The sequence below is a fragment of the Trypanosoma rangeli genome (assembly GCF_003719475.1).
Source record: "Trypanosoma rangeli strain AM80 chromosome Unknown Tra_15.4_contig_00467, whole genome shotgun sequence".
Classification (NCBI taxonomy): Eukaryota; Euglenozoa; class Kinetoplastea; order Trypanosomatida; family Trypanosomatidae; genus Trypanosoma; species Trypanosoma rangeli.
Window position 1 is genome coordinate 1 of NW_021706214.1, and position 12,234 is coordinate 12,234.

Sequence of the window (12,234 nt, forward strand, 5' to 3'; positions counted from 1 at the left end):
CATGACGAGCATAATGAAGAACACTATGAACTTGATGAGCATCATGAGCATGAACATGGCGAGCATCATGAACATGACCATGGCGAACATCATGAAGAACACTATGAACTTGATGAGCATCATGAGCATGAACATGGCGAGCATAATGAAGAACACTATGAACATGATGAGCATCATGACCATGACCATGACCATGAACATGACGAGCATCATGAAGAACACTATGAACATGATGAGCATCATGACCATGACCATGACCATGAACATGACGAGCATCATGAACATGAGCAGGGCCACCACAACGGTGGCGAAGTCCAGAATGTAAAATTAGAGTCCCAAGCGGCTCATGAATACCCAGTGGAAGAGGACGAGGCCGTTAACCATTTGGAAGATCATAAGAAAAAACAGTCGCAAGAAGAAGAAGAGGTCACCCATGAGGGTGAAAGTCGTGAACAGAAGCACGATGCAGCCGAACTTCACCATGAAGAGGTGAAACATACCACCGAGGAACAGCACGAAGTTCATCCGGTTCAGCTTCACGTGGAAGAGGAAGAGCAGCAGCAGGAGTTGCCAGCGGGGCATGCGGAGCAGGATAACCACAAGAAGAACAATAAAGGTGGATTGCTGCCTCACACACAGGAGGTTCATCACTTTGTCAAGCCGAGGAAAACACCGTTAACACAACCAATTCGTTGGGATCCTATTGAATACGATTTACGTGAAGACAGCGACGATGAGTTTGAAATGAGAACGATATTACGTCCTGTTTATGACGAAGAAAATTCACAAGTGCTCCAGTTCAAAAATGGCGAACCAGATTACCAAGGTGAATTACTCTCCTGTTTTGATGAACCTAATCTGCTGTACCGCATTTTCAACCGTAAAGAAAAGACCTGGGCCTTTTACAATGACACCCTCCATTATGAAATGCATGTGCAATTTACCTTCGGCAAACATTCCATGTTAGAGCCTCTTGAAAACACCAAAATGTATACCAAACCCGATGGTGAGCATTTAGCTGAGGTCTATGTCTACCCTGGAGAAACGGAAATGTTTGTCAAGGGTAAGGTGAATGGTTTCACGAGCAAACTCCGTGCAGTTCCCTTATCTGACGATTACTGTAAGCGCCGTCAGGAACTGGCTGAAGAAACCATTCACCAGGAAATGGCTCAAATTAAGGAACTTGTTGGGGATGAGAAGGACGCAGAGAAGGTTTTGAAGTTGTGTTTGGAGCACAATCTTCCTTTTGTGGATTTGGAGTTTCCGCCATGCCAGGATTCCTTGGATACTGGGGCGAAGAAGCCTTTTAAGCAGCTTCCGTGGGCGCGACCTTCATCGTATCTCCCTGACAACTTGGTTGATCAGGTTCGTCTTTTCAGAGGCCCTATTCGTCCTGGTGAGTTTGATCAGGGGGAACTGGGAGATGTTTGGCTGATGTGCTCTGTTGCTGCCGTCTCAGAGAACCCTGAGGATATTCTTAAAATGTTTCGACACCCTGCGGGTGCTGAAGCGGGTAAAAAAGAGCGTGCGATTGGCGCCTATCGTGTGACATTCAACAAGAACGGCCTCTGGCGCAGCGTTATTGTCGACGATTACCTTCCAATTTCCGGTGGCAAACCAAAGTATGCAAAAAGCAATCGTGATCTTGCCGAGCTATGGCCTTCTATCTTGCAAAAGGCATTTGCCAAAATGCATGGCAGTTACGCCAGCATTTGCTCAGGTGATCCGCTTCATGCACTTCAGGACTTGACAGGCTTTCCGTGCTGTAGATTTGATAGTGCCTTTGCTGCCGCTTCTTGCTCTAGCAAGGATGATTTTTTCCAGGACTGGGTAAAATACACCAAGGCTCACCATCAAATGTTGCTGAGCACTCCTGGCAAAGTTACAAACGATGAAAATTCGAATGATCTCAAGTTGGCTAAACGCTACCTTGGCGTGGGACTACAAAGTGGACATGTGTACCGAGTTTTGGAAGCGCAATACTTTGCTGAGCGCAAGCTGCGTTTGGTGAAGCTACGCAATGCATGGGGACGAAACGCGGAGTGGAATGGTGACTGGTGCAGCGACGATAATAAATGGGAGCAATATCCAGAAGTGGCTCAAGCTTGCAGATTTGAAAAGGATGAACGTAGCACCTTCTGGATGTCGTGGAGAGCTTGCCTCTGTTACTTCAACGGGGGCGGTGTCTGCTTCTCCCATCCGCTTCTCAATGATTACCGTGTGCCCTCGAAGTTTGTGGCGGGTACACCATCGTGCGTGTTTGAGGTTAACGTTGAACAGCCCACTTGGATGTGTTTTACAATATCGCAGCGAGACAGGCGTGGACGCCAAGGTTTCAATGAGTACCAACCTGTGATGTTGAGCGTTGCGCAACCGCTGGAAAACGACCTCTACAAGGTCGTGGAAAACAGCTCCAACGACGCCTCCCACCCCCTTCGCGACAAGTGGATTTTCTTTCAGGCCCGCGACATCAGCTTGTTGCACAGGTTCCTTCCTGAGCACTCGCCATACCTCGTAATTCCTCGACTCATGCAGGTGGATGGTCAGGAGGGGGAGGTACCCTATGTCATAGGATTTTCATGCAACAAGGTTGTTGGACACGACGGCGTCACCGTCCAATTCAAAACCATTGACAAGGACAACAAGGTGATGCACAACTTCCCCAAGTTTGAACCTGAGGTGGAGCCTGTCATGGCGGAGTACCAGGTCAAACCACCCCACAAGGGATACGCAGAGCTGAAGCAGGGTGAAGCGGTATACTAAACTTTTTCCTTTTTGTGAAGCAGAATGAAAGGCATTGGAGGATACAATCCAACCGCAAGGAGAGGGAGGAGAAAGCACAGCGGCGGTGAGGAATCAGGATCAGGAATGGAGCCACGGATAAACCACGCCTAGAGATTGCCCATGCATGCAAATGAGGGAGAAAACACGAGCAAAACAACAACAACAACAACAATGCTAAGGCGAAGCGGGGTTGTGTGCTCTTTAACTACAACGAAAAACGAAGGAAAAAGTTGACAGCGAGAAAAGGATACAGGCAAGTGGTTCCACAACAACCAACGAAGCCGATAAGAGCGATATTTACAAACTGAGGTCACAAACAAAAGTTAAAAAAGAAGCAGCATAAGATCTCTCTACGTTTCTGGAGCTCCTGATGTAAAAGGTGGGTAAAGACATGTTTTTTTATCTGAAACAGGAATGGGCGGTACAGGGGAAGGTAAAGCAATTTCCTCTTTTTTCCCCTTCCAAGTACAAAAGAGGAGGACAGGCAAAGAAACAAGGGTGAAAGATCAAGGGGCAAAGTAGTGGCAAGTGAAACCCCTGCGACGCACAACTATGTCGTTTTCTCCCTGACACCTGATCTCGTCACACTATACCTTTTTTTTTTGATTTGTGTCGTGTTGCTTACAACTTGACTTTATTCCCACCGCATTTATTCTGCGTGTTGTGTGTGTGCTATGAACCACCTGGCCAAGTGCGAGCCGCCAAAAACGGGAAACAATGGGGCGATGCATGAGGAATGACCAAATAGAAATACACTCACATCCAAGAGAAGAGCAATGCGAGAAGGGAAGAATGGAGAAGGTGGAAATTTTTTTTTGCAAGAAAGCAGGCGCAAGCACGCACTACTCAGAAAAAAAGGGCGGATAGAAGGGCACCGTGAAGAACGAGTCATAAAACAAACGAGCCACAAGGGTGAGGACGATGTAGTTGGGGCGAGTTGGGCATGTCAGTTTGTTTGCGCCACAGTTCCGGGTAACTGCAAACTTCGCGTTGAACCGGGGTGGATGCAGAGGCGTTATCCACATGTGAAAGGAATGGGATTGGGTAATAGTCTTCGAAGGTCATTGTAGAAGGATGATGGGGGTGGGGGTGCAATGAGAAAGGAAAAATAATTGTCCTGCCAAAGTGTTTTGTTTTCAATATTCTATTTCTTTGTTTTGTTTTTTCTTTTTGTTTCTTTGCAATTTGGTAAAGCATCAAGCGTTTTTTTCCCTCCCTCGTTGTCTCTCTTTCTTTCTCCACTTCCCCAGTGCGTTTTCTTTGCTTGTCTCTAGGCACTCTGGGGGTGATCACCGCCCTCCCATTACTGGCCGTCTCCTCCAGCCTTGCTGCACGCGGCAAAATTTTCTCTGCTTCCAAGAAGCAACCTAGAGGAGGAAGTGGGAAAGAGAGAGTGACTCATTGTTCCTCATTATTATTATTACTTATTTTTCCCCTCTTTACGGGCACTTGGATGATTTTGGAGGAGGCTGAACAGAGGCGGGAGCAGGAATCCCTGCCGGCATGAGTTGAGAGCAGAAGGGAAGCTGGGAACCACAGACAATGTTATTTTTTTTTTTTTTTTTTGTACGGGAAGTACATATTACCTTCTCCCCCCGCACCGCATCGTGTGGCACAGCACCCCCTGCTTTGTTCTCACCCACATCTTCTGTATATATATATGTTTTTTTTTTTTTGGTGTCTTGTCTCGGATCGACAAAGATGTTATGGGGAAGTATCTAGCGAAGTCAAAGGGGAAGCCGCAGGTGCTGGCAAGTGGCGGAAAAAGTGGATATCACCCTCATGCAAGCCTTAAATAGGGGTTATTTTGCATCTTTACTATTGAACACTTAGCAAGCACAGGGAAGGGGAGGTAAAAAATGAGCACTCACCAAAAATAAACTGAAGCCTCTGAAAGAGGCAAGAAACTATACTTTTTTTACTGTTTTAAAATTCTTCTACCAGACGAGATGCCGGCATACGGGCCAAGGAACGAAAAAATAAGCGTATATGCTTTCTTTGCCACATCCGATGATTTCGGAGAGGGAACGGTTGCTGACTGTAACACCTTCTCGGAGTGTCGGTATGGACGCCCTGTGTATGAGGGCACCTCAACCGTGTGCTTTGATGAGGGTCTTTTGTACCGCGTTGCCTAGGAACGGCGTGGTGGGCGCTGATATTTATACAACGATACCCTAAATTGCATAATGCGGGTGAAAGTGAACTTCAAACCGGGCATTTGACATTAATGCGCCGTGAAATACGACGCTTGAAAATATATCTGATGCTTCTTGAGTTTATTCGGTGTCTGTGCACCCACTTGAAACAAAACTTTTTATAGAGGGCCATCCTAATGGATACACGAGCAACATTAAGGCAGAAGGAATCATAGACAAATACCTGGAGGACCTGACTGTGGAGGACAAGGAGATAATTGATAAGTAAGCTTGGGACCTATACCGATTGGTTTGCAAAAATGCCTATTCTGATGAGACCGTGAAGGCATGTCTCGCCAACAAGGCGGAGTTTGTGGATTTTTCCTTTTTTACCAGAACAGCGGTCACTTCAAATGAGTTCCATGATAAAGATAATACCGCTGGAGCGTCCATGCATGTACTTATCCTACGATAGCGCCAAACAGGTTTGCTTGTTCCGCGGTGGCGTTCACCCAAACAACATTGATGGGGGTGGCTTGGGCGATTCATGGCTTATTAGCACCCTGGACACTCTTGCAGAATTTCCGGACGGGGGTACGTAATATATTTGGAGACCCCATTAGCATTGAAGTCGTCAAAAAGGAACACAAGCTTGGCATCCATCATGCCACCCTCAACAAAAAATGATTGGTAGATAAATGTTATTATTGATAACTGCTTATCCTGCTCAGGTATTCGCTCAAAGTTTGCGCGCTTCAAGCACGACCCAAAGGAGTAGTGGGTTTTAATGCTGTAAAAGGCATATACAAAGATACACGACGGTTACGGTTTTATCGTTGCAGGTGACCCACTGCATGCCTTCCAAGACATATCAGGCCATCCATGCTCGTCGTTTAACAATGCTCTGGCTGAGGCAAGGACGAGTAGGAGGGGAAGAATTGTTTGAACACTTTTACCGGTGCAGCCAGCTTGGATATCAGGTCATATTTATGGCTTCTACATGAGAGGCATTGAAAAATGGTGCCGTAAATGAGATGAATGAAGCCGCTTACACAGCTACAGGTCTATGCGTTGGGCGCGTGTAAGCAGTCCTGAAGATAGTCTACTTTCCAGAACATAATCTTCACTTATTGCAGTTCCATAACCCATGGCTTAACGAGGATGGCCTTGCCTGGGGTTGACCTTGGAAGAAAGGTGACAGAAAATGAGATGAGTACACGGAAGTGAGAGCTGCCCGTGACTAGACAGATACGGATGATTCCACTTTTTACCTTGAATGGGCTGAGGCCGGTGGACTACTTCATGGGGTGTGGCGTAGGCTTTATTCAACACCTAACGTACGACTTCCGTATTTGTGGCATGCTTCATGCAAAATGTTTTCACCACATGTTTAGGGATTTCCGTGAGTACCTCCGTCATTCTGTGCCTTGTGCTCTCGCAGGATGACATGCGTGGCACCGATAAGAGTGAGCACATTTCAATTATGATAACTGTTGCACACGGCTGCGGTGCCATAACTCCGATGCGTGTGGACCTCAACAGTGGGTTTGACACGGACCGCCCTTCCCCGGAGTACATCTTCTTCCAGATCCATGAGAGCAGCATGTTCTACGAATTTGTATCCGAAAGTTCTCTCTACCTTGTGATGCAATGCTCCATGAGCACATACTCCACACGATTGTACGTCTTGGGGTTGTGCAGTCTGGCTGAGGTGGGTACGCCCAACAGCTAGGTGCGTGCGCAGTTCTGCGTGCTCTCTCTGGATGTGGTGTCTTTGATAACAAGAGGAACCTTGACTTCTTGACGATGCCGTGCCAGACGGAGTTTCAGGCGCTAGATCCTGAAAGGTTTTTCCCCGGCATCTATGCAGGCACCGTCTTTCAGGTTGAGTAGTGTCCTTCGTGTGAAGCGGGCAACACAGCCGGGCAGCGGGGGATGTCGCAGTGCCATTAAGCACGGGGCTACCAACACAACACATTCCCCCCTTCTTTAAACAAATAAAAAACGGAGGAAAAAGGCGGTCTTCTTTTCTAGTTCCTTCCCGCTTTCTCCTCCTTTGCCCCAGGCACCAAAGAAAAAAAAAAGATGATTGAGAGGGGAACTTTTGTAGGGCGTCACGGGAGGGGGTGGGGGGGGGGTGCGTGGTGCCTCTTACGCTGCCTGCGTCAAGGAGATAAGAATGAATTAGGCGGGTAAAAAACAACAAGAGATGAAGCGGCAGCATGCAGGCGCCATCAGGAGTAACGCCCATGGAATGGGCACAATGCTTGTCCAGTCTGGGCTGGGCTGGGATGGAGAGACGGTGAATGTTGACGAGTTTGGCGAAGCTTTGGTGGAGCCCCTTTCTTTAGATGAACAAAAGGGCAAGCCTTAGCGAGAATGTGGCCCCACCTACGATGGGCAATAAACTTTGTGCTTTAAAGGCAGCTACTTGTTCTGTATTATAAATCAGGAGAAAACATGGGTCTTTTACAATGACACGAATATCTTTGAGATGCATATTCTGTATTTGTTTTTTGGACGGAATTAGCAAATGGAGGCTCAAGGGAATACATAAATCACGCGTAATGAAAACGAGGAACTTGTGGAGATGGCGATGATTTATCCACTTGAAACCGTCATGTTCATTTGCGGAACGTGGGATGGCTACCGGAGCCATGCTGAGAGGCGGCCTCTATCTCTCGTGTATTTGGAGAGGATTGTTCAAGCCACCGAGGATGTCTTAAAAAGTCCATGTTGTGGCAGTGAGGCGACTGTTCCCTTCCGATGACGCGCAGGTGGTTTTTGGAGGCGTACATCTCGCACAATGTGCATTTTGTTGACCTCGAATTTCCACCCACGTCGGGTTTGCTGGACAAGGGGAAGCGGTTGTTGTCCCCGCTTCCATAGTGTCGTTTATCTGAGTACCTTTCAAGAAAGCTTGTGCGACACGTGGTGTTGTTTCGAATGCCCATTACAGTCTTCTCCATGCATCGCGGAGACCTTAGTGATTTTCATGGGTTATCACTGCCCTGGATGAGAGGCCGGAACATACTTAACATATGTTTTTCTACCCAGTGGACTGCAGCAGGACCGCAAATGAAACGGGAATAGAGGAACCTACCGAGCCCTTTTGAACAGGGATGGTATGTGGAGGTTGTACCTGGTGGATAACTATTTGCCGGTTTCTGGTAGTGGACCACGATTTGTGCAGAAAAGAAGCAACTCATGTGAGATGTGGGTATCGATGCTGAAGGCATGCACTGAGCGTAGTGGCGGGTTTGCCAACACCTGTGGAACCTTTTGTTTTTAGCATGGCGGTGTGTGTGTGTGTGTGTGTGTGTGTGTTTGTTGGGTTCTGTTTCCGGGTGGCGGCAACCGTTATTGCAAGTGTCGCCGGGGAAGCGTGGTGGGTGGTTGTGGTTGGTGCTACTGCTGCCGCATCTGCATGGCTTTCTCTCCCTGTCACTGTGTGTATGTGTGTGTTTGCTTTTCACCGCTGTTTTTTTACGCGTCTTTTGCATGTCTCTGCTGCTCAAGAGCGCCGCCAACACCGAGGCAACGAAGGTCAATTTGAAGAAGAAAGGCATAGTCTCTGTTCTTCTTTCTGTCTACTGACAAAGGAAAGGAAGGAGTGATCGGGAAAGAGAAACACAACAAAGCGGGGGCGTTTGGGGCGTTATTAAAGCAAGTTCGTATTATTACTATTATTTTTTTTGTTTTTGTTTGCATCTGTATCCTTTACAAATCCTGACGAGAGTGGCTGACGCATACAGGCAGCTATGGGCTGTGGGGTGTCGACGACGCAGAAACCGCAAAGGGTGGAATATTATAACTACAATGTCTTCGATAAGAAGGAAAAGAAGAGGGACAAGACGGTGGACGAGTTTGAGGAGCGGACGATGAAGCCACTGCCCGAGAAGACCGAGTTTGAGAAAAAGTTTAAGTGTGGTGCACCGACGTTTGTCAGTGAGGATATCACGCCCTGCTTTGATAATGGACTTCTCTACCGTATTGTGAAGGACGATGTATGGGCGTTCTACAACGACACACGTAACTACGAGATGCACGTGGAGTTTGCGTTTAGCCGGTCCTCTCTGATCCGCGCACTGGGAAGCACGAAGGTGAAGCAGGTGAAGAAAGGCGCGGGCTACGTTGCCGTGGCCGTCGTGTATCCCACAGAGACGGTTATGTATGTGAAAGGGTCTATTATCAGCTTTAAGAGCAAAATCAAGGCTCTTCCGTTATCAGAAGAATACCTGCAGGGGCGGGTGCGCATGTATGGGCGGATGGTAGAATTGGAGATGAAAGGGTTGCGGGAACTTTTGGAGGGATTTCCCACCGACGATGCAATTCTCGCGGAGTGCGTTCGACAGACGTCACCGTTTATTGACATTCACTTTCCGCCCAATCAGGACTCTATTACACGTGGATCCAACCGACCCATGAAAACCGCAATTTGGGCCCGCCCACATATGTATCTTCCCGACACCTACTCTTCACTGGTGCGTATCTTCCGCAATACGATCAGCCCAATGAGGGTGGACTCGGGTGAGTTGGGAGACAGCTGGCTGGTGTGCGCCATTGCCGCCCTCGCTGAGTACCCAGAGATGGTGCGAAGCATGTTTCATCATCCACGAAAGCCAGAGCTGACACCGGAGGAGCGGGCGCTTGGAGCATACCGGGTGACGCTTAACAAACATGGCTGGTGGAAGAATATAATTGTGGATGACTACCTGCCCGTTCTTGGTGGAAGGGCCAAGTACGCCGGATCGCGTGATGACCCGTGTGAGATGTGGATTTCCATCCTGGAAAAGGCGTATGCCAAGGTGCATGGCAGCTACGCAAACATCGTTGTCGGGGATCCACTGCTTGCCTTGCAGGACCTCACGGGCTATCCAACCACCCGCTACGATGAATCTTTTGCAAGTGATATGCAAACAGGCGATACCGAGTTGCTTGAACGTCTGGATCGCTACAATCAGAGTGGGTACTACATTGGGCTGATCACGCCTGTTAGAGATGTCGCGAACGAGGAGAAGGAGAACTTCTATAAGGAGGCAGGCTTGATGATGGGTTATATGTATACGGTTAGGGCAGTCCGCCGTTTTACAGAGGAAAAAATTTACCTCTTGCGGATTTGTAATCCATGGTCAGCGGCTGTGGAGTGGAAGGGAGACTGGAATGCCAATGATCCCAAGTGGTCGGAGCACCCACACATTGCTGAGGTCTGTGCGCCGGCTAACTTAGAGTCTGGTACCTTCTGGATGTCTTGGAGTGACGTCCAGCGGTACTTCGACGGTTGCGGTGTGGCGTTCATCCGTTCAAAGGGTGTTGATTACCGCATTCGAGGCAACTTTGTCCACGGTGTTCCCGACTTCTGTGTTCAGCTCACCGTGAAGAAGACGATGCGCATTGGATGCATGCTCTCCCAGAAGGATCGTCGTGGCACAGAAAAGGCGCAGGATGAATATCCGCCGATCATGCTGACGCTAAGCAGCGGTCGCGGTTCCCTGGACACCATGCAGGTGGAGTGCAACTCCAACCTGGATGTGGACAACCCCAGCAACCAGTTCACCTTTATGCAGAGTCGCGACGTGGGTATGCTCTGCACCCTCACCCCGGAGTGCTCGCCGTATCTCCTTATTCCCCGTGTGATCTCGGACGAGGCCGCCGTGCCGTACACCCTTAGCCTTTTCTTCGATGACAAGCTCGGGGGCAGCGTCAAGGCAGTGCTCCAGGCGCTTCCCCCAGACAACCAGGTCTTCGCCAACTTCCCCTCCTTCTCGGGTAAGGGCACGCCCGTGACGGCGACGTTTCAGGTGCACCGCCCCGACACCGGGTACCCACCGAAATACACGAACAGGGAGCTCACGGAGAGCACGAATGCGCCGAAGGAAAACAAGAGGGTGACGAAGGAGCTTACAACGCAGCCCATTACGAACGGAAGTGCCGTGTACTCCTAGACTGGAGGAAGACGGGGACGGCACAGGGAGCGAGCGAACGGGGGGAAAAAAAATGAACAGATGATGAGTGCCAACTTAGACTACAAACAAATATAAAACAAAACCAGACAAAACAAGCCACAGTGCACCCCCTTAATATACCACGAGGAAGGGGGATGCATCTCCTTTGCTTTTCCCAAAGTAATATATGTATATTATGTAGGCTTCGAATGATGAAGTAGGGCAATAACAGAGCAAGGATGACGAATAAAGCAGCTTGGAGGGAAAGAAAAAATGAGGGATGAAATCCATGTTTTCCAAATTTACTGCGGAGGGGGCACCGAAAGAAGAAAAAAAGACAAGAAACAACGATGTAAAATAAATGGGGTACGTTAGTTTCACCTCCTCTCCCTTGCGTTCGTGCAGGTGCCTTGGCCACGATTCCGGTGGGAAAAGTTGCATAGAGTCACACCCCACGTTTAAAACGCACAAGATACTGTCGAGCAACCAATAGAAACTGTAGTAACAAATTTTGTAATTAATAAAAAAAGCAAAATATGGTACCTAATCCCCTTCCTTTTCTCCATTTGAGACCAAAAAATGCACCCTTTTCGATCTCTCACTATCTCCCTCTCTTGCTATGCATGTATGCATGCGTGCAGTGTGAAAGGCGGCTACAGGCATCTGATAAATATCTACATGCCCATTTGTCGGGGGCAGGAGAAGAGAGGATGCAGCGAGACTTCAAGAATGGGTCTGTGGGGCGCGGTGGCTTCTTTTTTTTTATGGACTCGCATCTTCAAACCAAAGCATCAAAAAGAGTATTTGGGGCACAAATGTCAAGGACCACGGAAGATCCAACCGTGGTATCCCAATACCGTAAGAAGGAATAATAATATTAAAGTGAGGCAAATATATACACAAAAAAAGTGTGACTATGGAGAATATCTTAAGGAGCGTTCATGCCTGTTCGTTTGGATCTTTTTTTTTGTGTTTTTTATTGTTAGCTGCAGTTTTTTTGACCTTTGGGTGTGTGCGTACCGCACTGTAGTTGCTTTGGGGCGCGTGTATCTAATTGTGTGGGTGAGCGCGTGGTATGTTTCTGGCGCGGGGCCGCCGAGTGATGCTTGGCGGGATGCGGGATGCGGGGATGCGGGGGATGCGGGGGATGCGAGTTGGGGGAAGCAGGAGAAGGATTAATGAATGGATGTGTGGAGAGGAGAGAGGAGAGTGGAGAGCTTTAGAGGAACGGGGCCGTGGTCATTTTGTATGTGTGTGTGTTTTTTTTCGTTTGTTGCGTTTTGTATTTATTGTTTTTGTTATCCTGCGATCTTCCCGCCACTCTTTTTTTTTTGGGCAGCTTTGGGGGGTTTGTCTTTTTGTCTTATTTT

The 12,234-nt window shown here is 48.3% G+C and overlaps 4 protein-coding genes across 4 annotated transcripts, besides 7 other annotated features; 3 read left to right on the forward strand and 1 right to left on the reverse strand.

Annotated features, from left to right (window-relative positions):
* TraAM80_08814 (calpain-like cysteine peptidase) lies at positions 1–2,763 on the forward strand (the record flags this gene model as incomplete). The annotated part of the gene is made up of 1 exon (XM_029385540.1): positions 1–2,763. A coding segment is annotated over one exon (2,763 nt), but the record flags the coding sequence as incomplete, so codon positions are not given.
* A 162-nt stretch (positions 2,764–2,925) lies between these two features.
* Positions 2,926–2,956: a microsatellite.
* A 954-nt stretch (positions 2,957–3,910) lies between these two features.
* Positions 3,911–3,960: a microsatellite.
* A 369-nt stretch (positions 3,961–4,329) lies between these two features.
* Positions 4,330–4,350: a microsatellite.
* A 1,935-nt stretch (positions 4,351–6,285) lies between these two features.
* TraAM80_08815 (calpain-like cysteine peptidase) lies at positions 6,286–6,651 on the forward strand (the record flags this gene model as incomplete). Its single annotated transcript, XM_029385541.1, has 1 exon — positions 6,286–6,651. The coding sequence occupies one exon, from the start codon at positions 6,286–6,288 to the stop codon at positions 6,649–6,651; it is 366 nt and encodes a 121-aa protein (XP_029234594.1).
* Positions 6,652–7,543: 892 nt separating this feature from the next.
* On the reverse strand, positions 7,544–7,888 carry TraAM80_08816 (uncharacterized protein; the record flags this gene model as incomplete). Its single annotated transcript, XM_029385542.1, has 1 exon — positions 7,544–7,888. The coding sequence occupies one exon, from the start codon at positions 7,886–7,888 to the stop codon at positions 7,544–7,546; it is 345 nt and encodes a 114-aa protein (XP_029234595.1).
* Positions 7,889–8,218: 330 nt separating this feature from the next.
* Positions 8,219–8,246: a microsatellite.
* A 434-nt stretch (positions 8,247–8,680) lies between these two features.
* Positions 8,681–10,864, forward strand: TraAM80_08817 (calpain; the record flags this gene model as incomplete). The annotated part of the gene is made up of 1 exon (XM_029385543.1): positions 8,681–10,864. One exon carries the CDS (start codon positions 8,681–8,683, stop codon positions 10,862–10,864), a length of 2,184 nt encoding a protein of 727 aa, XP_029234596.1.
* An 84-nt stretch (positions 10,865–10,948) lies between these two features.
* Positions 10,949–10,980: a microsatellite.
* A 499-nt stretch (positions 10,981–11,479) lies between these two features.
* Positions 11,480–11,504: a microsatellite.
* A 471-nt stretch (positions 11,505–11,975) lies between these two features.
* Positions 11,976–12,016: a microsatellite.
* The last annotated feature ends 218 nt before the right edge of the window (positions 12,017–12,234 follow it).